This window comes from Hemicordylus capensis, chromosome 2 (assembly GCF_027244095.1).
Source record: "Hemicordylus capensis ecotype Gifberg chromosome 2, rHemCap1.1.pri, whole genome shotgun sequence".
Taxonomy (NCBI): domain Eukaryota; kingdom Metazoa; phylum Chordata; class Lepidosauria; order Squamata; family Cordylidae; genus Hemicordylus; species Hemicordylus capensis.
This window is the reverse complement of record NC_069658.1, coordinates 241,297,533-241,322,870: the sequence shown is the minus strand read 5'-3', so window position 1 is coordinate 241,322,870 and position 25,338 is coordinate 241,297,533. Positions and strand designations below refer to the sequence as shown.

Below are 25,338 nucleotides of genomic sequence, written 5' to 3'. Positions count from 1 at the left end.
GAAAGCAAAAGAGGAAGCCCTTCTCGTGTGAGAAAATCATTGGTTATAAATTGTGGCTTAAATATCACTGGAGAATGAAGAGAAGGGAGAAGAAACCATTTAAAGGCTTGGTGTGTAGAAAAAGCTTCAGTCTGAACTCACATCTTAGAGAACACCAAGGAATTCATACAGGAGAGAAACCAATTAAATGCCTAGAGTGTGGAAAGAGCTTCCGTCAGAGCTCAACTCTTAAGAACCATACAAGAATTCACACAGGAGAGAAACCATTTATATGCTTGGAATGTGGAAAGAGCTTCATTCAGAGCTCAAATCTTAGGAGACATCAAAGAATTCACACAGGAAAGAAACCATTTAGATGCTTGGAGTGTGGAAAGAGCTTCACTCGGAGATCAGGTCTTAGGAGCCATCAAATAATCCACACAGAAGAGAAACCATTTCGATGCTTGGAGTGTGGAAAGAGCTTCAATAAGAGCTCAAATCTTAGACAACATCAAAAAATTCACACAGGAGAGAAACCGTTTAGATGCTTGGAGTGTGGAAAGAGCTTCAATAAGAGCTCAAATCTTAGACAACATCAAAAAATTCACACAGGAGAGAAACCGTTTAGATGCTTGGAGTGTGGAAAGAGCTTCAATAAGAACTCAAATCTTAGAGAACATCAGAAAATTCATAGAGGAGAGAAACCATTTAGATGCTTGGAGTGTGGAAAGAGCTTCAATAATGGTTCACATCTTAGGAAACATCAAAAAATACACACAGGAGAGAAACCATTTAGATGCTTGGAGTGTGGAAAGAGCTTCAATCACAGTTCACATCTTAGAGAACATCAAAGAATTCACACAGGAGAGAAACCATTTAAATACCTGGAGTGTGGAAAGAGCTTCATTCAGAACTCACATCTTAGACAACACCAAGGAATGCATACAGAGGAGAAGCCAATTAAATGCTTTGAGTGTGGAAAGAGCTTCCATAAGAGCTCAAATCTTAGACAACATCAAATAATCCACACAGGAGAGAAACCATTTAGATGCTTGGAGTGTGGAAAGAGCTTCAGTCGGAGTTCAGGTCTTTGGAGCCATCAAATAATCCACAAAGAAGATAAACCATTTAGATGCTTGGAGTGTGGAAAGAGCTTCAATAAGAGCTCAAATCTTAGACAACATAAAAATATTCATACAGGAGAGAAACCATTTAGATGCTTGGAGTGTGGAAAGAGCTTCAGTCAGGGTTCACATCTTAGAGAACATCAAAAAATTCACACAGGAGAGAAACCATTTACATGCTTGGAGTGTGGTAAGAGCTTCATTCGGAGGGCAGATCTTAGGAGACATCAACGAATTCACACAGGAGAGAAACCATTTAGATGCTTGGAGTGTGGAAAGAGCTTCAGTCGGAGATCAGCTCTCGGGAGCCATCAAATAATCCACACAGAAGAGAAACCATTTAGATGCTTGGAGTGTGGAAAGAGCTTCCATAAGAGCTCAAATCTTAGACAACATAAAAAAATTCACACAGGAGAGAAACCATTTAGATGCTTGGAGTGTGGAAAGAGCTTCAGTCAGAGATCAGGTCTTAGGAGCCATCAAATAATCCACACAGAAGCGAAACCATTTAGATGCTTGGAGTGTGAAAAGAGCTTCAATCAGGGTTCACATCTTAGAAGACATCAAAGAGGTCACACAGGAGAGAAACCATTTAGATGCTTGGAGTGTGGAAAGAGCTTCAGTCGGAGATCAGGTCTTAGGAGCCATCAAATAAACCACACAGGGTAGAAACCATTTAGATGCTTGGAGTGTGGAAAGAGTTTCAATAACAGTTCACATCTTAGACAACACCAAGTAATGCATACAGGGGAGAAACCAATTAAATGATTGGAGTGTGGAAAGAGCTTCAGTCAAAGAGGACGTCTTAAGAAACACCAAGAAATTCACACAAGAATTCAAGAGCTTCATTCATAGCTCAAATCTTAAGAAAGACCAAGGAATTCACACAGGAATTGAAGAGCTTCAGTTGGAGCTCAGATCTTAAGAATCACCAAGGAATCCGCACAGGAGAGAAACCATGTAAATGCCTGGAGTCTGGAAAGAGCTTTAGTCAGAGATCAGTCCTTGCAAAACACCAAGGAATTCACAGATTAGAAAACTGATACAAATGCCTGTAGTGTGGAAAGAGCTTCAATCTTAACTCCCATGTTACACAAGATGAAAGAATTCACACCTGGAAGGATATACATGTTTTTAATGTAGATAGAGCTTCCCTCTCCCTTCCCCTTCCCAAAGATATTTTAGAGGAGATTGGAGCAGAGACCTTCTAGCCACCCCTCTCCTCTCCACCACTTCCGAAAAAAGAAGGGTGGGGACAGAGGAGCTGTGGTGGGCAGCAGTGTTTCCTCTCATGTTTAGAATTGGTGAGCGGAAAGAGTTTTGTCCTGGGCAGCAGCATCAAGTCAGTGTGCGCACAGAACTCTTTCTCACTTACACACAAACACACACATGAGTTACTGACTATCGCGCAAAAGAAATGTTTGCATGTTGGGAAGGAGGCTACATTTAGAATGCGTCTTCCTGCCATTTAGTTTCCAGTGTGCCAAGTATGTGGGTTCAACATACATTCATTCATGTCAGCTGGCAGAAGTTGTTAATCTCAGCTTTACCATCCCAGTGAGATCTAGACTGGTGATTTCAAGGCTTGACTACTGCAATGCGCTCTACGCCCTTGTACATCGTTTGGAAACTTCCATTGGCTCAAAATGCAGCAGCTAGATGGGTCTCTGGGATGTCCCAGGGAGACCTTATTATGACTGTTTTAAAGCAATTGCATTGGCTACTAATGGGTTTCTCGGCCAAATACAAAGTGTTGTTGATTACCATTAAAGCTGTAAACAGTGTATTGTCAGGTTACCCAGGAGAGCACCTACTTCTGCATGATCCCCATCACACATCGAGAGAGGTCCGTCTCTAGATGCTGCTGGCCCATCTGGCGGTGACGGGAGTGAGCCTTCTCTGTTGTCACTCCTAGGTTGTGCAATGTGCTCCCTGTAGACCAGGGCTGCTGAACTTCTGCTCTCTTGCAGATGTTGTGCTACAGTTCCATAATCCCTAACCGTGGACCACCGTGGCTGGTGATTATTTTTATTTTTTAATTTATTTTTACATTTATATCCCGCTATTCCAAGAGCGGCCAAGCCAAGAGCAATGTACTACATACTTGAGTTTCTCCTCACAACAACCCTGTGAAGTAGGTTAACTTCATTAACTTTAAATTATGGGAGCTGTAGTCCAAAAACAGCTGTGGGGCTTACTTTGAGCAGGCCTACTATAGACATTTGTGGTTTAACATCTTTGCCATCCTTCAAAAGATCCCTTAAGACACATTTTTTCAGCCAGGCAGTTTGTTTTATTTTGTGTTACTAGTTTTATACAAGGGTTTTCTGTTTCATGACAGATTGTTACTTCATCAGATTACAACCATTGTAGGTACAAACACAGCATAATTTAGCCTTCTAATCACAACTGCCTTGTCTTCCCATGGTTTCTTATCTACAACGCCTGTGGAGACATGCTTGTCTTATACCTACAATGGTTGTAATCTGATGAAGTAACAGTTTGTTATGAAACAGAAAATCCTTGTATAAAACTAGTAACACAAGGTAATATTCGGAAAATCTGTCATTCTTCGAACTACATGGTTGGATTACAAATATCCCCTCCATTCCTAAGGGACTGAGAATGGGAATGCATTGCTGCACAACGATGAGAAGTATTCTCTTCATCTTACTCAACTGGTATTGAACCCTGCTTGTGGACTATCTGGACTACAAGATAAGAACTGTTTTGATCACACCTAAGTGTTAAAATGGACCATATATGTTGTGGAAGATTATTTGTTACATTTGCATGTACTTTTTTACATTAAGTTGGTGTGTTATTTTTCCTCAGATATGTCTACCATATAAAATTGGGGTTGATTGATTGACTTCTTGAGCATTCCTATTCCAATTCATCTATATTATTAATTCTCCAAGATGGACCATGCATGGGGATGTGGTAGAAAGGAAGCGATTGGCTGACAGAGTTTGCAAGTAGAAGCACCTGATTGGGCAGTGGGGATTCCATATGCGGATAGGGAGAAGGAGCCTGTGAGAGCAGAAGCACCATGGTGATTGGGCAGTAGGGATTCCATATGCAGATAGGGAGGAGGAGCCTGTGGCACTGTGGTGATTGGGCAGTGGGGATTCCCTATGCAGATAAGGAGGAAGAGCCTATGATGGTTAAGGTCAGTTGGAATGCAACTGTTACTGGTCAGAAGATGTTCTTGATTGTAGAGAGGAATCCATAGATAGATAGATAGCAGGCAGGGGTCTGCAAAAAGATGGGTCCTGAGGGAGGAAGGAGCCCCTTCAGGAAAAGGAGAATGCTGTTGTGTGAATTAAATGAGGAAACAAAATGAACAAAATCTGTTAACTCAGGGAGGGAGGGAGGGAGAGGAAAACCGTGAAGGGAGGGGGAAGAAAGAGTGGGGAAGAGCGAGTGGAGGAGAGAGAAAGAGAAAAAGAAGGAAAGAGGAAGAGAGACAGAAGGAAGGGCAAGGGACGAGCCTGAGGCTGTCAGCAGCCTGAGGGGAATGCGTGGCCAGGGCAGCACTAGCAGCAAGGAAGGGCCCAGTCAACCACTGCTACTGTCTGGGGCTACCGAGGCCATTGGCGGAGGGAGGCAGGCAGGCAAGGGACGGGCCTGGGCCTGTCAGCAGCCTGAGGGGAATGAGTGGCCATGGTGGTGGCAGCAGTGAGGAATGGCCCGGGAGAGCGAGCGAGCTGTGGGGGGGAGGGAGAGCGAGCGGGCTGCGGGGGGGAGAGGGAGCGAGCGGGCTGTGGGGGGGAGAGGGAGCGAGTGGGCTGCGGGGGGGAGAGGGAGCGAGCGGGCTGCGGGGGGAGAGGGAGCGAGCGAGCTGTGGGGGGAGAGGGAGGGAGCTGTGGGGGGAGAGGGAGGGAGCGAGCTGCGGGGGGAGAGGGAGGGAGCTGTGGGGGGAGAGGGAGGGAGCGAGCTGCGGGGGGAGGGAGCGAGCTGCGGGGGGAGAGGGAGTGAGCTGTGGGGGGATGTCACAGGCTCAGTTCACAACTGCACAGATGCTCTGTGCGAGGTCAGCTAGTTTAGTCATGTTTTGCAAGGGCTTAACTGCTCCATGCCACCTGTAGCTTGATGCCGTACCTAAATCTATCTAGTGTTCCATATCAATAATACGCTGTTTATGGATCACTCTGGAATTATCATAGCCTGGGGGCGGGGTAGAATTCTATTGACAGTCCGTATACCTTCGGTGATTAAGTGGGTCCAGTCAGAGGGGTGTTCATCCTTAAAGATTATGGGAGCTAAGCCAGAGTGGGGGGTGGGGATCAATTTCAGCCAGAAGTTGAAAATATAAATCCAGGCAGAGGACTCCCAAATTTAACAAACCAGCTTCCAATCGCAGCTTGACATTTGACACACAACTGGGGGTTGAAAAAATAGCCCTGAGAAATGTGGACTCCAACAAGATCACCACTTGCCAATAGGGAACCCAAGGAGATCACTGCTTGCTAATAGAGAACAATGGAAGATTATGGCTTGCCAAGAGGGAATAATAGGAGATCACTGCTTGCCGATAGGGAACCATTGTTCTCGGTTGCTGAGGCCAGGGACATCTCATGGGTTATCCTCTCTCAGGAGCTCCAGGCAGGAAAGAAAGTAAATAGTTAAAAAATCTAAGCCACGCCCACTAGAGCCTGAGGGAGATAACCTCACCCCAGTTCTTTCTGTCCTCAGCAAGCTCCAAGGCAGCATCTTTCTAGCTCTCTCAATTTTCTGCTGATATTACTTCTCTAATTGACTTCCTAACTACAGTATTCTGCTCTCCAAATCCTTTTTTCTGTCCCTGTTCCTTATTACTTGCTATTACCCCCCACCCCCCGCCAACAAAAAGGAAAGGAATGGGGGAAAAGAAAAACACCCTTTCATCCGTTTCTCTTCCCCCCCCCCGTCCTCTCCCCCTCGTCTCCTCTTTCCTCTCCGTTTCTTGGAGCCAGGCAGAGAGGTACAGAGCAATTTCTCCAACAAGGGGAAGAGATTGAGTGTTTTCAGCCTGGGAGGCTTCAGGGCTGTTTGTAGGCGCCATCCGCGCAGGCTGCTGCACAGGGGCATAACAAGGCTGGAGTGGGCCCGGAGACAAAATTTTAAAATGGGCCCCTCGCTGATACACACACACACTTCACAATATATAGTCATGTGACTTGCCTCTGGGGGGCCCCTCAAGGCGTGGGGGCCCCCAGGCAGCCGCCTCCCCTTGCCTAATAGTAGTTACGCCCCTGCTGCTTCTGCAAGCTCTGCATAGCAAGGCCACTTTCCCGACCTCCTGAAAACCACCTGAAAAAATTGCCAGTAGTGAGTTGGCGGTCCGAAATCGGCCGTAGTTCATCTATTGGCCACGGAGTCCCCTCTGGAAGGACTTAATTTTCCTGCGTCGGTGACAGCCACCCTCGAGCCGCCGATCCTGATCGTCAAAGGTGCCGCGTTGAGTCTCCCGCCGTTGGACCGTGAGACTTGTGCTACCATGGCCCGGCGCACCAAGCTGCTTCAGGCAGCTTCAAGAGGCTGTGAAGAGCGCTTTTGGAGGCTCCCTATAGCCAACACCCTACCAACCTCTGAAGAGATTAGGCGGATTGGCGAGCTGGCTAGCAACCTGACCGGGAGGGCAGTGAGGTCATCACAGTCATCTTCTGTTCCTAAGATGGCAACGGTTGCGAAGAATCCCTCCATTTTACCTAAAGGAGCCGGTAATGTAAAAGGGAGACAGTCTCTAAAAAGGGCGGGAAAAGACTAAGACTGTGACTATGGTGTTTGGCCAGCAGGGGGAGTCTGCTGCAGAGACTGGGCCTAAAGAATCCAGTTCTAACCCTGCTGTTTTACCAAAGTCTGTGCCACCTGAGTGGCAAGCATGGTTTTGCAATCCAGTCATTGACACCATTTACCAGGTTAGGCCCCCTAAGAGGAGTAAGAGATCCAAAAAGGGGCAAAGGCATAGGTCACCCAGTGTGAGCTCCTCATCTAGCGAGCCTGTCAGTCCTTCTCTCAAGAAAGCCAAAAGCAAGCGTAAGCATAGTGAGCCCGGCAAGTTGGCTGGCAAGGTGGCACGGGACCATTCCTTTGATGCTTCTGATCAGACTCTGGGGGACCTAGGGGTTTACTTGCACCTCGGAAAAAAGTCATTGCAAACTCAAGAGAGGCCTAATCTGCCTTCTGACCCTGAAGACTCAATTAAGGCAGAGGGAGGTTTTGATCTGGATCCAGAGACTCCATTAGACAAGGATGATGGGGAATGGTCTGGAGGGGAGGACACTGATGATGCCTCGGTGTCACAGCGCCTCTTTGTGGCAGAGGACTTCAGCCCACTGATGTCCAGAATTATTAATACAACGGGACTGAAATCAGAGGCTGGGCAGAGTTCTGACTCTTCCGCCAAAGGGGACTTGGTCTTCCTAGAGCACACCCCAAGGACATGCTGATGCCCATGCCAGAGTTGTTTGTGGATGTAGTCAAACAGGAATGGTTGACACCAGCTTCCAACCGCAAGGCTACGTCCGTGGCTAACAAATTTTATTCTTTTCAGCAAACCACTACAGATATGTTGAGGACGCCAAATGCGAATGCCCAGATTTCGCAATTGGTGTCGGGTTCCCTGGTATCTCGAGAGGGTGAGGTTTCTTTAAAAGACATAGCTGACAAGAAAGCCAAGCTGTCATTTAATTGTGTCATGAGAACGCGTCCCTGGTGATCAACAGCAGCAGCATCCATGGCAGCCCACGCCTCCTTATTATGGGTGGTCAGTCTTCTGAGTGATCCTCCAGGGGACCCAGTTAAGATGAGACAGCAACTATTAAAGATCCAGAAAGCACAGGCCTTTATGGCCGATGCCACTCTTGATACGATTAGATTCTCAGCGCAAGTGGCGGCTTCCTCAGTTGTTGGCAGACGCCACTTGTGGCTCAAAGTTGTACAGTTGATTCTACCTCTAGGCTTAATCTCGCCACCGTCCCTTACGATGGCAAGAAGCTTTTTGGTTACTCTGCCCTACAAGACATTCGTGTAGAGTCGTCTGATAAGCGAAAGACGATGCCTTCAACCAATAAAAAGACTGATAAACAGCCTTTCAAAAGGCCCTTCTAATACAATCCGCCTTTTCATAGCTTCCAGCCCTCCCGAGGCCAGGACAGAGATACAGAATTCCAGAGGGGATCTTGGAATCGTCAGAGAGCACCCTTTAGAGGGTTTGGTACCTACAAACAGCAAGCTGCTCAGTCAAAGCAGCAAAAGCCACAACAATGACTTGAAGCATGTCAGCCTTGGAGAGCATTTGTCTCACCTTGCCCCAGCCTGGGAAGATGCAACCTCAGACAACTGGGTTCTGCAGCTGATCCATCATGGCTACAGGATAGAGTTTCACTCCTCTCCCCACTGCCACTTTATCCCCACTCCAAGGTCAAAAGCATTCTCAAAGCATTTGCCGATGGTCCAGGCGATCCAACACCTCGGGGCAGTGGAGTCAGTGCCACTGGCACAGGAGGGAGAGGGAGTTTATCCTGTTTACCATCCCAAAAAGGGACAGCTCAAGGAGAGCTGTTTTAGACTTAAAATTTTTGAACAGATGGGTCCGCAAAACTCATTTCCAGATGGAAACTCTAAGAGCAGTTTCAGAGGCACTCTTTCAACTGGATGTGCTGGCGTCCATAGATTTAAGGGAGGCCTACCTGTATCTTCCTATACACCCAGAAAGCAGGGCAGTACCTTCGGTTTAAATATGCTGGGAGGCATTTTCAATACTCAGCACTCCCCTCCGGCCTGTCAGCAGCCCCTCGCGTCTGGTGGCGCAACTCCGTCAGAAAGGGATTCATCTGTTTGCATATACAGTATAGACAATTTGTTGCTGCAAGCGAAATCTCTCCCAGAGGGAGAACGGGACTTGGCCCTTACTACCACAACACTCGAGAACCATGGGTCCCTGGCCCCAGCAACCAGAAGAAGCCTTCACGGTAAGTAAAACCAATGCTCTGTTCTCTATTGTTCCCTACTGGCAAGGAAGGCTCTTCTGTTGCTCCCTATTGGCAAAGAGTGATCTGCCTGTTCTTCCCTATTGGTAAGTGGAGGTCTTTACTGTTCCAGTGATCTAGTATTCCCTATTGGCAAGCGGTGATCTCCCTAGTGACATGTCAAGCAGTGATGTTCCTTTTGTTCCCTATTGACATTCCTAGGTTTTCGATTAATTAATTAATTTATTTGTTTGTTTGATTTTTAGACCACCCTTACAAAATAGCTCAGGGCAGTTCACAAACATCAAAACATCAAACTGTTGTTGGCTATAGGCAAGTAGGCATTCTCTGTTGGCAAGTGGTTTAGTATCACCTTGTTGGGGGATTGAGGAGGGGGGAGATTAACATGAAACAAGGGTTTAAACCCAGGTGCCATTGAATGGAAGGAAGGAAGGATGGATGGGGTGGAAAAGAAAAGAAAGGCTTGGGTGGTCTTCTTGGTCATACACTCAGAGGTGTTCAAGGAAGCACTGTTCTTAAGTACTGTAATGGTAGTACAGTGCTTCTTCAGATCGTTCAAAACATTTTGCATTATCTTGTCAGAGCCTTATACAGCCATATAACGTAGGCAGTGATGCTGTACGGTAGAGGAGAGCTGGTCTTGTGGTAGCAAACATGACTTGTCCCCTTAGCTAAGCAGGGTCTGCCCTGGTTGCATTTGAATGGGAGACTAAATATGAGCACTGTAAGAACGTCCCCTCAGGGGATGGAGCTCCTCTGGGAAGAGCAGAAGGTTCCAAGTTCCCTCCCTGGCATTTCCAAGAAAGGGCTCAGAGAAATGCCTGCCTGCAACCTTGGAGATGCCGCCGCCACCCAGTCTGTGTAGACAATACTGAGCTAGATGGACCAAGGGTCTGACTCAGTATATAGCAGCATCCTATGTTCCTATGAACTGAGCATGCTCACTCTTCTGACAGTGTTCCACCACCACCCACCCTCTCTCTCAAATATATATTAGGCTCGATTAAGAAACATTCAGATGTTGAAGAGGAAAACAGGGCTATGGGGCATTCCCTTGCAGTGAGGATCTGGAGTCGGTGCCACCACCAATGCACCTCAGTATAGAATCAGATGGGAACAACGTGAGAGGCAGGAATTCAACAGGCAAAGCGCATCCTGGTGCTTCCACGCGGGAAGCTGTATCTGTTGCATTTCTACCTCTCGCGTAGATGCTACCCTGGTGGTGGTGGCGGGGGCGGTGTGGGTGGGGGAGAGTTTCAGTTCAATGTCATAGTCCTGGTAAGGACTGGGAGTTAACACACCGTTTTCCGATGTGAACATTTTTTTCTCTTCTGGAGGGAAAGGGTGGTAGGGAAGTCCCCATTTCACTGCCGACTGAGATGCCAGCACAGAGTTAAGGTGAGAGAGATGTGAATCCTAGAGAGGGGGAAAAGGATCGTGATTGGCCGCACTCTTTCCCTGCCCCGCCCCCTTTACAGGGAAAGAGGAGGAACCCCGGGGATCATTTGGGGAGACCCTGTGGTGTGTTTATTTGGAGAGGAGTCCAAGAGGTGGAGGAGGAGGATGGCAAAGGAATGGAGGGAGGAGTGAGTGGGTGGAACCTCGGGGTGGGGGAGCAAAGTCCAAGAACTGAGTGGGGGGAGAAGGGGAGAAGAAAGTCACCCCCAAGCAGCCCCCCCACATCAGCTCATGGGGAGGTGCCCTGTGTGGGGCTGATGATCCCTCTGCAGTTCCTCCCAAGCCAAGACAAGCTTCTTTGCAAAAGGAGGAGGCTTTGAGGAGACAGAAGCCAGTTTTCCAGCTGCTTGCCATCAATAGCTTTGCGGGACCCTAACGGGAAAGAGAGACAGTGGTCCGAGGAGGAGGAGGAGGAGGAAAGGGGGAGAAGCAGATCTGGCTGGAATATTGGGAGAGGAAAGAGGGGTGGGGGAGAGAAGGCTGTTGTTGGCAGTGGGGGCCACACAGCCAGCCTTTTGGGGGAGGAGGCTCTGCATTGGTCTGTGACATGCAAAGGAATGAACCGCCTTCCATCCTGCAGGGGCCCTTTAGGTTTGGCTTGTTTCCTATAAAGGGAAGGTTCTGTCAGGAGCTCGGATAATCCCCTTTCCTTAATGAAATGCCTCCATGACGTGGAGGTGTCCTACGTCAAGCACAGAAACACGTTTTTGCTTTGCAGTACTCAGTGGCTTCATCCATTACAGAAGTTCCTGCTGCAAGGAGCAGTCTGTGGATAAAACAACTTTCGCCTTCTTGGAGGCTGCCTTTGGAGCAAGGAATTGGAGATGGCAATGCAAGACTCAGGTGGCCCAGAGACCATCAAGGCTGGGAGCAGTGAGGAATTCTGGGAAAGGAGTCTGCTGGAAATCCTGCATGAGGACACGCTCCCTTCAGATGTCCAGCGCCAGCGCTTCAGGCAATTCTGCTACCAGGAGGTTGAGGGGCCCCGACAGGTTTGCAGCCGACTCCACCACCTTTGCCGTCAGTGGCTCAGACCAGAGCAGCACACAAAACACCGGATCATGGACCTTGTGATCCTAGAGCAGTTTCTGACCATCCTGCCCCCGGAGATGGAGAGCTGGGTGAGGGAATGTGGAGCAGAGACCAGTTCGCAGGCAGTGGCCCTGGCAGAAGGTTTCCTCCTGAGCCAGGCAGAGGCCAAGAAGCAGGGAGAGCAGCAGGTGAGAGAGTCGGTGGAAGGTCAAATGAGTTCTCTTCATCATACCTTCATGTATATAAAAAATTGATAACCCACCTTCTTGCAAGACCTCAGAGTGTCACTAATATGAGAAAGATGTAAAACTAATTAAGGATTAGGTGTACTTACTGAAATGGAGTCTCATATAAGCAAGGAGAAATGTCCTTAATTTGCCCAGATTTCTCTCAGTACCCTTGCAGGGGGAAGTATCCTAACCCTCCTCCCTCCACTCACCCACCCCTGCCATTGTCTTTTCTAAACCCTGCCTCCCCCTTCCCTGCCTGGGATTTCTGTTGGCTTTTCAGGAGCAGTGGCCATTAGCAGAAGCAAACCCCAATGTTTCTGAGGAAGAAAAGACTCTATCAGAGGACAGAACGAAGCTGCTGCACGGAGGGAGATCTCAAGAGGCTCATGCAAATCCCAACTCACTGGGTAAGGAATAACAGATCCCACTTCTGCTGGGTCTCCCTTAATCCCATGTGCCTAAAAAGGGCAACTTCTAGGTCAACCCGAGTCTGTGTATGGGGGACGTTTGTCTCTAGCCTTGAATTAAATTAAAATGAAATTCATTAAAATTAATTTAATTACAATTAAACTGTAGAAGCTCTTGCAGGCCAAGGTGAATCAAATTAAATTGGATTAAACATCGTAACCATTATTTTTTATTTATTTAAAATATTTCTATACCTCCCCAAACTTGCAAGAAAACCCTTATTGCATAACCTCAAATGTTAATTGGGTTGGGGTGGGGGCTCTTTGAGATGGTGTGGAAATCCAAGCAGAGTCATTCATTTCTCAATCCAGTTGTAACTTAGGAATTGATTGAATGGAGGAATCCAGTTGGAACTTTGGTAGGGGCACCACTCCACAGGTGCGAGGGCAAGGCGGCCCATTCTGCGGGCTTGCTCCATCTGCCCTCCCCCACTCCCAAGCCTCCCTGTCCTCCTTCAGTTGGGGCTCGGAGCTTCTTGGAAAAGAGGGCGAGCGGCTGGGAAGGCGAGCAGAGCACTGCCTGGCCCCCCTTTCTGCTGCCCTGGCTCCCCTCGCTTCCATCGGGGCCTGGGACTGAGGGGGCACATGCCTTCTGATAGAGACGGAGTGTGCATGCGTGCCATCATTCTCATCAGTCGGGCAGAGGGGCTCAGGAGAGAGAGCACCAGCTCCCACCCACATGCTCTCTTTGCTGGTTCAGCCGGCAGCAGCCGCCCCAGGCACATGCCTCTGAGAGAGAGAGAGAGAGAGAGAGAGGCAGTGCAGGACCTTCAGGACTGCCTGCCCGCCGGCTTGCCTTGCCTCCATTGGCCAAGCAAGAAGTATGTACTCAATGGGGCTCCCTCCCCTGCCCACTGCTCCCTTCTCCCCACCAGTTCCCGAGCCCCTCACTGCTTCTGGGAGCTTCCTGGAAAGGAGGGCCCGTGTGCGCCCTGAAAGACCTACAGAGCACCTGCCTACACTGAATGAGGACATGCATGTGCTCTGTATCTTCTTCAGGGCTCAAACACACCCTCATTTCCTGGAAGCTCCTGGCCCTGAGGGGCTCAGGAGCTGGTAGGGAGAAGTGAATGGGGGCGAGGGGAAGTGAGCCCCGTGGAGGGCTCAGGAGGCGAGTAGCGGGCCAAGAGAAAAGGCCTCGCAGGCCGGATGTTGTGCTGCGTGAGCCTGTTTTATAGTCCACAGCTGATGGGATGGACAGTGGACCGTCAACCTGATCAGAGCTGCGTTAGAACAGTGAACAGCCACAGAGCAATAGTGTACTTTCTCTCTCAGTGCTTTTAAAAAATAATAATTTAAGACATCTTTTAAAAGAAACTTTAAAATGTTTTATCTGCTTAGGTCTAGTAGGTTTTTTTAGTTCGCAGTTTTTAGCTTTTTAAATAACATTTCGTTTGAACTTTTGAAACAAAATTGTAACTTTGCATGTGGTTTTAGCCTGGTCTTTTAACTTGTTTAACGTTATTAATCTTTTACTTTATATTGTATCAGTTTTATTAATGTTGTGAACCTCGAGCAATAGTGTACTGGAGGGAACAAGCTGCTTTTAGAGCAGTGGCCCTGTAGGCTTGTTGGGCAGAGAAGCACGTGGGGAAGGAGACTGGGGGTGATTTTTGCTCCTCTTCTCTCCTGTCCTCGCAAAACTGCTGCTCCCTACAAGAAATATTTCCATGCATGTGGCACAGTACAGACGACGACGACTACTATAATATTTATATACCACTCATCAAACAAAGTTCTCAAAGCAATTTACATAGATAAATAAATAAATAAAACAATCAAACATGTCCATGGGACCAATGCTTTTTCAGGGAAGGGACAGAAGCAAACAACACTTCCAGATCTCATCCCCCATGTGCTGCTCTCCCCATCAAGCCTGCAGGGCAGTGACGCTTCCTAATGTAACATTGTATTGCTCTACAAAAATGGATCGCTTTTGTCTCTCTTAGTTCATGGAAGACCACTGGAGGTGTTGACAAGATCATGGCTCCCCTGTGTGGATGGAGAAGCAGCTTCTACCCAACCAGATCAGGTAGGAGAGGGATCATGTGGGGGACAGCCTAGGTGCCTTTCCCTGAGCCTGAGATAATATTTGCATCTCTGTAATCAGCCCACCAGGAAGGCCAAGAGGCCATGAATGCTGCCAGAGGATCCTTAGCTGCTTCATTGTAATTATCCTCAGAGATTTGTGTATGGGCAGGGGCGCACCTAGATAATTTGGGTGCCCGGACCACCCAATCGCTAGCCCCGGCCCCGCAAAGCCACACAAAACCTTCTTTGAGGAGCCTGCTCTGCCAAACCTCTGCTGGTCCCCCCCCCCCCTTTCTTCTCTGTTAAAATTTCTTACCGTGGCTGAGGGGTGGCTTTCAGGGTAAGGAGCAGAGTGACACTGAGGCCGTCCAATCAGACCAGCATCCTTTACTAACTATGAGGTGCAGTTTAGAGATCATTCATCGCAGCCTCAGGGTGAGGGAGGGAGAGGGAAGAAGAGCTGCTCTGCTCTCCCCTGCTGCCACGCTTCACACCCGGTAAGAATTTAAAAAACAACAACAGTGGAGGTTTGGTGGGGCAGGTTTTTTGTGGCTGCTGGAGGCCCCCGGCCATCTGTAGCCACCACCACCCTGACCTTGGTGGACTGGACCGGATCCCCAAGGTCCGGGGCTTAGAGCGCCTCTGTGTATATGGGTGGGGGGAATCTTTTTTTTAGCTTTGAGTCCAATATGTTCTTGTTCCAGGATGCTGTGTCCTTTGAGGAGGTGGCTGTGCATTTCACGGAGGAGGAGTGGGCTCTGCTGGATGCAGACGAGAGAGCCCTGCACAGAGCAGTCATGGAGGAGAATAGGCAGAATGTGGCCTCTCTGGGTAAGGCTCCCTCACTCTCCAGAAATGGCTGCTGCTTCTTACTTTATCTGGACCCAGCATTCCTTGTGGGTGTATTCTTCTGGCAGGGTTGTGGGGCCTCTCTGCTGGGTGGGGGAACACTTATCCAGCGGCCTGTGGTTGGAAGTGTTGTTGCTGGAAGTGTTCGGTTTCAATTTCGAGGGTGTCTTGCTGGCTTGCCTTGGGAGGATGTGAAATATTCTGAGAAAGTGCTTCTCTTTCCTGTGTTTGAGCCCTGCTGACTTTTCCACCAAGATTGCTTTTCCCATTTGAATTTCAAGCCAAACTGGGAGAACAGCAGCTTCCTTCTGGCATTAGACTGATGCTTTCTGCTTTAGCAATACAGCATCACTGACTGGCTTTGGGGGCATTGGGACGGGACCCTCTGCCAGCTGGCACCCCTGTTTGGGTTTAGTGCTTTGGAGGCCATTGGGTGAAGCTGTGCAGGCTGCAGCCGAACCATGCCCTGAAGCAGGACTTTGGATATGGAGAATGGGCTGGGAGGGTTGTGGTGATTGCCGTGATGAGCTCCTTTGGCATCCTTGTGACCAGCTGATACATAAACTGCGGAGGATGAGCCTTAGTGGGGGGAAGAGGTGATTTGGCAGGTGGGCTCCAAATCCTGAAGAAAATATTCCCAGTGAATAGCAGAGAAACTGATGCATTGAGCGGAATCTTGTCTGCACTGACTGGGAGCATCTCTCCAGGGTCTCTTGCACAGGACTTCTCAACCCTGCTACCCAAAGCCTGAACTGGATGTGTGGAGGAGTCAGTCTGGGGCCTTCTGGATACAAATGCTGCATGTTCATTTTCTGCGCTGATGGCTCTCTGTCCTGTTTGTTTGTTTATTTAACACACTTCTATACTGCCCAAAACTCACATCTCTCAGTGGTTTATAACAAGCATACCAAAAATTAAAACATTAGTTTAAATAAATGACACCAAAAAACTTAACAGGAGTTAGAACAAAATAAATGACATAATAAAAGTTAAAACATTACAACAATTTAAATTTTAAAACAACATTTTAAATCGATGCTAAAACTGTTAAAACAATATTTAATTAAAAGCCTGGGTGAATAGGTGTGACTTTAAAAATTCTCAGAGATGGGGAGGCTCTTCTTTCAGCAGGGAGCGCGTTCCAAATCTCTGGGACAGCAGCAGAGAAGGCCCGTCCTCGAGTAGCCAGCAAACCAGCCGGGGGCAACTCAGATGGGCCTCTCCGGATGATCTCAATGGACGGTGGGGTTCATAACAACCAAGACATTCTCTTAAATACCCAGGGCCCAAGTTGTTTAGGACTTTATAGGTTATAAACTGCACCTTGTTTAAATGGGTCTAGATAATCAGTTTCCTCCAAAACTGTCTGGAGTTGGGAGGCCACCATCCTCTCAGTTATCTTGCCCAGCCATGGAAGGTTGAAAACAGGCCTGTAGTTGCTCAACTCTGAGGGATCCAAGGTAGGCTTCTTCAAAAGCAGTCTAATACTTGCTTCCTTAAGACAAGGAGGCATCCTGTCTTTCCTCAGATGCATTTATAATCTCTGCCAGGCCTTCTACTACAACAACCCCCCCGCCAGATAGTATAAGCCATGTCAGGCAAGGGTCTAGAGAACAGTTGGTAGGCCTCACGGTTCCTATCAGCTCATCCACATCCTCAGGAGTCACAAACTGGAACTGATCCAACTTAACCACACAAGAGGATTCGCTGGACACCTCCACATCAGACACTGAAGTAATGGTTCTGGACTGACCTGGCAGGAGCAAGGTGAGGTTCCAAGGGTGGTCGGCACTGCTCCCCAAGGTCAAAGAGCTGGCAGGACAGCCGGAAGACGAAACAGCTATTAGATTTCCAAGTCCGCTTCCCCTGTAATGGCCCGCTGACCTGCCAACATTACTGCTTCTGTTCCTCACCACCACCACCACCACCAGAATTGCTGCCCCACAGTCACTGGACAAGCCCCGTCTCCCCATCCCCAGATAAGCCCAGAAACATTCTAAAACAATCTCACCCAGGACTAATTAGAACAGAAGCCCCACTATTAAATCCCCCCTGACATACGAATACCTAGGCCAGGAGGCCTGACCCTCGCTGTCCTCCAAAGCGGCCCTCATCCTCGCTGTACCCTGAAGTGGCTCCCCCAAAGGGGCAAACCTCTTTGGTGTCGCCCCTTTGGTGGCGGGCCCACCACCACTGGCAGCACTCTAAATAGCCCTGAGTAGCAAGCTCTGGCAGATGGAAACCAGGTAACTGCCCCTGTGGGTCTCAGTCCTGCAAAGCCTCACAACAGTCCAACAGCCTGTCCTGGGGGCAGATAGTAAGTGGGTGGGGCAGAAGCTGACAGGCAGGCGCCCTGTCCCTCACCCTTGGGTCTGCCTGGGGGCAGATGTTCCTCCTCTTCTTCTCTCCTGCAGGCTACGTTTTGTTGAGATATCTCTTGTAAACTGACATTCTTCCATAGGGTTCTGATCAGCAATGGTGGGCTTATTGGATTATTCCATTATACTGGGAAACTATTCATTTGGTTGAGACAAAGGAACTGCTCGATACTGTTGGCTGAGATGTCCGAACTGTACAAGGCAGCTGTAAAAGTGACCCCACTGGAGTTTAGGTAGTTTCACTCACTCACCCCTGTTCCAGTGCCGGTCCAGTAGTCGCTGCCACCAGTGCTGTCCCTAGGGGTTTGTTGGGCTGGGGGAGAAACAGCATGTTTGGGGGGGCCCTTTACACTTCAAATAAATCAATAATACACATTGCCTATTACCAAGACATAAATATACACAGTTTTAAGACATTTGCACCCCAAAATTCAAATTGGAAAGCATCATACCACCATCCATCCAAATTGTTCACAGAATGCCCACTGCTCCTCCATTTGAAAGGAAGAAAATAATCAATCTGTTTCTGACACAACATTTTTTATCCTACATTTCTATTCCGCTCTTCCTCCAAGGAACCCAGAGCAGTGTTCATGTTTACTTATGTCTTCACAGCCACCCTGTGAGGCAGGTTAGCTGAGAGAGACATGACTGGCCCAGAGTCACCCAGGGAGATTCATGTTTGAACAGGGATTCGAACCCGGGTCTTCCTGGTCCTAGCCCAACACTCTAACCAGTGTTCCCTCTAATTTTTTAAATCAAAGAGTGGAATGAGTTTTGTTCTGGGCATCAGTATCAGAGCAGTGTGTGCACATGTGAATTATTATATATAGCTATATGGCACATACACATGCGCACACACACAAATACTCTCTCTCCATAAACATGGAAGGAAAGAAATGTATTTTACAATTCTATCTGATTTATAAAATTGGGCAGTATTTACTGGAAGGTGCTCCTTCCAGTTAGTATTTACTTCATCAAAATAAGTCATCAAAAATATTAAATATAGGGACTTATTAAACACAAGTTCCTATATTTAATATTTTTGATTACTTCTATTGATGAAGTAAATACTGTATGGGAGGAACACCACCTATCACATAAATGGAATAATGCTGTAAAGTTGTGTGTCTCACTAAATAAACTCCAAGTAAGAATCTAACCCCTTTCGACAAAGAAATCATTATTTTAGGAACAACACTTATCAAAAATAATCTAAATATTATCTACAGACAAGAAAAGCATGTCTTTGTAACTTGATTGATTGATTGGATTAACATATTCTTATACTGCCCCAAATTCATGGCGGTTCATGGCGGTTCACAACAAAGCAAACAACCAAAGAGAAAAAGTTAAAACATTAGTTAAAATAAATGACAACAAAAATTAAAACACCAGTTAAAACAAAGTAAATGATACAGCAAAGCTCTGCAACAATTCAATCCTTAAAACATTTTAAACCATGTTAAAGGAAGGCAGAAGCATTTTTACCTTCCCTCACACGACCAGCCACTGATTTCCCTCTCAACACATAGCACAGCCACACAATTACTGCTACAGCGAGTGGCACAGCAAGAGAAAGGCCAGGGGATGAATGCCCAGCCTCCAGAAAGAGTGAATAAATACATCTTTTAAGACTTTTTAAAAGTTCTCAGAGATGGGGAGGCTCTTATTTCATTCAGTGGGGAGTGTGTTCCAAAGATTTGAGGCAGCAGCAGAGAAGGCCCATCTCCAAGTAGCCACCAAATGAGCTGGGGACAACTGCAGACGGGCCTCTCCTGATGATCTCAATGGGCTGTGGGGTTCATAACGAAGAAGACATTCTCTTAAGTACCCAGGGCCCAAGCTATTTAGGGCTTTACAGGTTAGAACCAGGACCTTGTATTTTGCCCGAAAACTTATTGGCAGCCAGTGTAGATCGTTCAAAATGGGAGTAATATGGTATTTCCTAGATGACCCAGAGACCAACATAGCAGCCGCATTCTGTACCAAGGGCAGCCCTACATAGAGTGCATTAAAGTAATCAAGTCTGGAGGTTACCAGCATCTGTACCTCTGTTCTGAGGTCACTTATCTCAAGAAACGGACACATGTGGTGTATAAGCCGAAGGTGGTAGAAGGCACTTCTGGCCACTGCCTCAGCCTGGGACACCAGGGAGAGGTTTGTGTCCAGAAGCACCCCCAGACTGCATACTTCTGGGGAAGTGTGACCCCATCCTTGGTAATATTATCAATGTCTTCCTAAAATTATTTAGTGTATTAGTCTCATATATAAACAATCAGCTTTCTTTCCATATTTTGATCTATAAGGACTTCTCATATATGAAATGGTTTATCTTCACCAAAAGCCTTGATAATAACTACACCATTAGACAATTCAATGGAACTAACACTAAATGAAATGCAAGAATATCCAAGAATTCATACTACACATTTCTTGTTACTTTCTCAGAGAATCACATTTGCAGAATCCAACTGGGAAGAAGGCAACATTTTCTTTTCATGTGACAAGCAACAGAGACCTCACATTGTTCCACAAGCAAGCAGCAAACATGTGTAGCAAGCTGTTCCTGCCCAGTTTTCTCTAAAAGCATCCTCTTCCCATGTGGAGTTCCCCTCCTTGTCCTCAGGTGGCCTTTTGGCTCCTCCACTGTGATGAGTGGGGAAAGAGGGGCTTTGCAAGCACAGAATGCTTGGAAAGATGGAAAGAGCTTGGGCAATGTTGGTGGAGGGAAATAGGAATGTGGTTTGATTGGGGGGAAGCAGACATGAGGAGGCAAGGAGGTCAGAAAAGACAGAAGAGAAGGGGAAGGGCGGGTGGGAGGAGGGATCAAAGAGAGATTTGGAATTAGGAAGGAAAGACAGGAGGAGAGAAGAGAGGAAGAGCAAGGGGGGGAGGGGAGCCCCAAGAGGAAAGTGCTGTGAATGTAGCAATGGGGCGTGCAGGAGAAGGGCAAGGGGCAGTTGGGGTCCAGAGAGCAGTCCAAACTGCCACCAAAATCTGCGCCCCAAACTCCAGAGGAGTCCCACAAGGGGCAGAGAAAGAAGGAAGGAGAATCAGTAAGGAGCTAACAGTAACAGCAGAAATAGGATGAAAAAAGAAAAGAGAAATGAGCAGGGAGATGAAGAGGAGGAGGAAGGGGGCAAGGAGAAAGAGAAAGCAAAGGGGGCTGAGCGGGAGGTGAGAGAGGGACCTGAGGGCGGCTGCTTGGCTCCAGTCGACTGCGGCTCCTGCATGCTGGTTGTTACTGCCTCCTATTCATCCTTCGTGACGTCTGTCTGTCTGTCTCCTGCATGGCAATGGCTCACGTGTGCAAGTGTGCGCACACACAGGATAGGCGCAGTCTGAATGGTAGCATTCAGCCCTCACTTCCTCCTTGTGGCTTGGGAGCAATACTTGCAGCGGCAGGGGGAAAGATGGCACGGGGGAAACGACATGCAGCAGCCATCCCAGCGCACGTGGCTGCCGGAATGGGCTGAGCGGGGAGCCACACCTCTGTGTGCGCTGCCTCAGCCGCACAACTTAGAGCTCCAAGCCGGAAGTTCAGGACAGCAGTGAGACAGAAGCTGCCGCCTCTCTGCCAGCTGCTCCAAAGTGAGCAATTGCAGTCAAGGGAAGGAGCGAGCAGCGCAGCAGCAGCAAGCAAGGGCAGTCTGTCGGACTCGGAGCCTCTCAGACACCCCGATAGTCCACACCGGCACGAGGCCTCTCCCACCGCCCTAAGGACGGCCCTGGCTGCCACCACTCTCTGCTGGATTAGGGAACTGGTGAGCAGCAGTTCGGGTGGATGCTGTGAAGGTGGTGCTCCCGCATTTAGGATAATAGAGGCTAGCTCCCATCATGCACAGGGTTCCTTCACAGCAACCCATTCAACTTCACAGCTGGGTGGGAAGCCAAATCCAAATTTCCATAGGTCACCTTTCTACACCACACCATTCTTCACTAGAGATGGCTTTCATGATTTACTTCCTGTTCTGAAGTCCTCTTTGTCATTGGCTTTATTGCTTGATTTGACCCTTCTTTTCTATCTGCAATCTATACTATGCTTCTTTTTCTCTCTCTCTCTAGCAGGTGATGGGTGGAAAATCAAGACTGAAGGAGAAGCATGCGGGTCACTAGTAGAAAGAGCAAGATGTAAAAAGAAAGGACAACAGAGAAAAGCAACAAAAGAAAGCCATGAAAGGAAGAATGAATCTCCTCCTGTTCATGCTGGTGACTGCCAAGAAACACCAATCCCAGAAGAAATAGAGAAAGGAAAGCAAAAGGGGCAGACCCTCTCATGTGAAAAAAGCATTGGTTATAAATTCTGGCAAAAATGTCACTGGGGAATGAGGAGAAGGGAGGAGAAACCATTTAAGTGCTTGGTGTGTAGGAAGAGCTTCAGTCTGAACTCACATCTAAGAGAACACGAAGGAATTCATACAAGAGAGAAACCAATTAAATGCCTAGAGTGTGGAAAGAGCTTCAGTCAGAGCTCAGCTCTTAAGAAGCATGAAAGAATTCACACAGGAGAGAAACCATTTAGATGCTTGGAGTGTGGAAAGAGCTTCAGTCAGAGGTATAATCTTAGGACACATCAAAGAATCCACACAGGAGAGAAACCATTTACATGCTTGGAGTGTGGAAAGAGCTTCAGTCGGAAATCAGGTCTGAGGAGCCATCAAATAATCCACACAGAAAAGAAACCATTTAGATGCTTGGAGTGTGGAATGAGCTTCAATAAGAGCTCAAATCTTAGACAACATAAAAAAATCCACAAAGGAGAGAAACCATTTAGATGCTTGGAGTGTGGAAAGAGCTTCAGTCGGAGATCAGGTCTTAGGAGACATCAAATAATTCACACAGAGGATAAACTATGTAGATGCTTGGAGTGTGGAATGAGCTTCAATAAGAGCTCAAATCTTAGGAGACATAAAAAAATCCACAAAGGAGAGAAACCATTTAGATGCTTGGAGTGTGGAAAGAGCTTCATTCAGAGCGCAAATCTTAGAATACATCAAAGAATTCACACAGGAGAGAAACCATTTAGATGCTTGGAATGTGGAAAGAGCTTCAGTCAGGTTTCACATCTTAGAATACATCAAAGAATTCACACAGGAGAGAAACCATTTAGATGCTTGGAATGTGGAAAGAGCTTCAGTCAGGGTTCACATCTTAGAAAACATCAAAGAATTCACACAGGAGAAAAACCATTTAGATGCTTGGAGTGTGGAAAGAGCTTCAATCAGAGATCAAGTCTTAGAGAATGTCAAAGAATTCACACTGGAGAGAAACCATTCAAATGCCTAGAGTGTGGAAAGAGCTTCAATCAGAACTCACATCTTAAACAACATAAAAAAATTCACACACGAGAGAAACCATTTTGATGCTTTCAGTGTGGAAAGAGCTTCAAAAAGAGCTCAAAATGTTAGGGAATGTTTTAAAAATCCACACAAGAGAAACCATTCAGATGCTTGGATTGTGGAAAGAGCTTCAGACAAAGAAGACGTCTTAAGAAACACCAAGAAATTCACACAGGAGAGAAACCATGTAAATGCCTGCCTGGAGTGTGGAAAGAGCTTTAGTCAGAGATCAGTCCTTGCAATACACCAAGGAATTCACAAAGGAGAAAAACGATACAAATGCCTAGTGTGGAAAGAGCTTCAATCCTAACTCTCATCTTACCCAAGATGAAAGAATGCACAGCTGAGAGGATATACATGTTTTTAATGTAGATAGAGCTTCCATGTCCCTTCCTCTTCCCCTTCCCAAAGATGCAGTAGAGGAGAGTGGAGCAGAGACTTTCTAGCCACCCCTTTCCTCTCCCCCACTTCCGAAAGAAGAAGGGTGGGGACAGAGGAGCTGTGGTGGGCATCAGTGTTCCTTCTCATGTTTAGAATCGGTGAGCGGAAAGAGTTATGTCCTGGGCAGCAGCATCAAGTCAGTGTGCGCACAGAACTCTTTCTCACTTACACACAAATACATACATGAGTTACTGACTATCGCGCAAAAGAAATGTTTGCATGTTGGGAAGGAGGCTACATTTAGAATGCTTCTTCCTGCCATTTAGTTTCCAATGTGCCAAGTATGTGGGTTCATCATACATTCATTCATGTCAGCTGGCAGAAATGGTTGATCTCAGCTTTACCATCCCAGTGAGATCTAGCCTGTTAATCTCTAGGCTTGACTACTGCAATGCGCTCTACCTAGGGTTGACTTTGTACGTCCTAACTGCCCGATTGCTTTTACCCACATATTTTAAACCACAGGAACACGTGATTTTATAAATGATGTTTTTACTGCTACAATTGGCAAAGAATAGTAATTTAGACATTCGTTTCTTACTAGAAATGTATAATTCATTGATTTCCGTAGCCAAAGAGCAAGTGGCACAATGGCCACAGCGATAAAACCCTGTTGGAGTCGCAGGAGGTGATGGAGTAACACATATATCAGCTTCAACAAGATGGTCTCTGATATTTTTTTGTTCTCCTGAAAGTAAAAATTGGTGGTAGCGAACATCTCAGAATATCTTTAACAATACGCCATTCCTGGCAAATAATGTTTTTAATCGTAAAACTCAGGGGTGAAAAATCTGAGGACCATATAAGGCGGTTCGGGGTTTTTTTGCGGTCTCTCTTCCAACAGCTGTCTCCTGCTTTTATTGCGAGCTTTCTTCTTGGCTGCAACAACCACTTGCCTTGGATATCCTCTATCTAATAAATGTTCCATAAGAATTTCTGCCTCTTTTTCAAAATCAGAGCTATGAGTGGCATTTCTCTTTAAACTTAAAAATTGACCAAGCGCAAATGGTCAGGACACCAAGAATCAAAAGGGAGCAACATGTTCTTATCCGTTGGTTTGCGAAAAAGTTGGAAAAAAATAGACCTGTCACGTCCTATGCTGATGTAAGTGTCCAAAAATGCTATTCTGTAAGGGTCTGAAGCCAGTCTGAATTTGATGGAAGAGTGAATCGAATTGACCTATTTGTCAAAAACAGTGAGTTTGCTGTAATCCTTAAAGATCAAAAAAATATCATTAATAAAACGTTTGTAAAAAATTATATGCTCAAAAAAAGGATTGCATTCCTGAGACAGAATGGTAGCTTCTTCTAGTTCGGACATAAAGAGACAGGCAAGACTGGGAGCCATTGTATTACCCATAGCCACCCCCTTCTGTTGAAGGTAAAATTGTTCGTTGGACCTAAAAAAACTTTCTTCCAAAATGATATCTGCCAATTCCATGACGAAGAAGGAGGGAGGGTCCATATTGTCCCGTTTGTACAAAAAGTTTTGAAAAGTAATCCTAGCTTCATCCAAAGCAATGTTGGAATACAGTGACACTACATCCAAGGTGACCAGTATGCATGCCTTCTAAACTGATTAATGAGATCTTTTGTATCTTTTACATATGAAGAAATTCAAGGAACAGAAGGTCTAAGAAATGAATCTACAAAAACAGATAATGGTTCCAGTTAGGAGTGTGCACGGACCGATTCGGAGGCCATTCTACTGGCCTCCGAACCGGTCCGGACATGGGGTGGTTTTGGTTCGGGAGGGTTTGTGTCGGGGGTTCCATTAAGGGCGGGGGGGGGCTTTACTTACCCCTCCCGCCCTTTCCAGTTTTTGCGCCGTAAGTACCATAAAAAATGCGGGCTGCAGGATCCCTCTCCGCCCGCTTCTATTCTCTTTGATGGCTCCGCGCTCGGGCGGGCGGCAGCTGCCGCCACTGAAGCCCCCTCGAGAAGCCCCCTCGAAGCTCTTTCGGTACCTTAAATCTCGCCCGGACCGAGTCTGACCACACTCGGGCGGGCGGCAGCGAGATGTCCTTCC

General features: G+C 47.1%; 2 protein-coding genes and 1 pseudogene across 2 annotated transcripts in view; all 3 read left to right on the top strand.

Annotated features, from left to right (window-relative positions):
- Positions 1-3,975, top strand: part of LOC128347578 (zinc finger protein 721-like) — a 79,096-nt gene extending 75,121 nt beyond the window's left edge. The window contains 1 exon segment of the mRNA XM_053302531.1: positions 138-3,975. Within this exon segment, the coding sequence (XP_053158506.1) occupies positions 138-1,958 (1,821 nt within the window). The 3' untranslated portion in view covers positions 1,959-3,975.
- Positions 3,976-10,671: 6,696 nt separating this feature from the next.
- LOC128347484 (zinc finger protein 436-like) lies at positions 10,672-24,243 on the top strand. Its single transcript, XM_053302261.1, has 5 exons — positions 10,672-11,757; positions 12,080-12,206; positions 14,216-14,298; positions 15,002-15,128; positions 21,596-24,243. The coding sequence occupies exons 1-5, from the start codon at positions 11,362-11,364 to the stop codon at positions 22,891-22,893; spliced, it is 2,031 nt and encodes a 676-aa protein (XP_053158236.1). The 5' UTR covers positions 10,672-11,361; the 3' UTR covers positions 22,894-24,243.
- Positions 24,244-24,390: 147 nt separating this feature from the next.
- The window catches only part of LOC128347571 (zinc finger protein 729-like), a 55,813-nt pseudogene continuing 54,865 nt past the window's right edge, over positions 24,391-25,338 (top strand).

Excerpts from the sequence above, each read along its gene's own strand:
- LOC128347484 (XM_053302261.1), top strand. The coding sequence starts at position 11,362 with ATGGCAATGCAAGACTCAGGTGGCCCAGAGACCATCAAGGCTGGGAGC. Across the intron at positions 11,758-12,079 it reads AGAAGCAGGGAGAGCAGCAG|GAGCAGTGGCCATTAGCAGA; the intron begins GTGAGAGAGTCG and ends TTGGCTTTTCAG. Across the intron at positions 12,207-14,215 it reads TGCAAATCCCAACTCACTGG|TTCATGGAAGACCACTGGAG; the intron begins GTAAGGAATAAC and ends TGTCTCTCTTAG.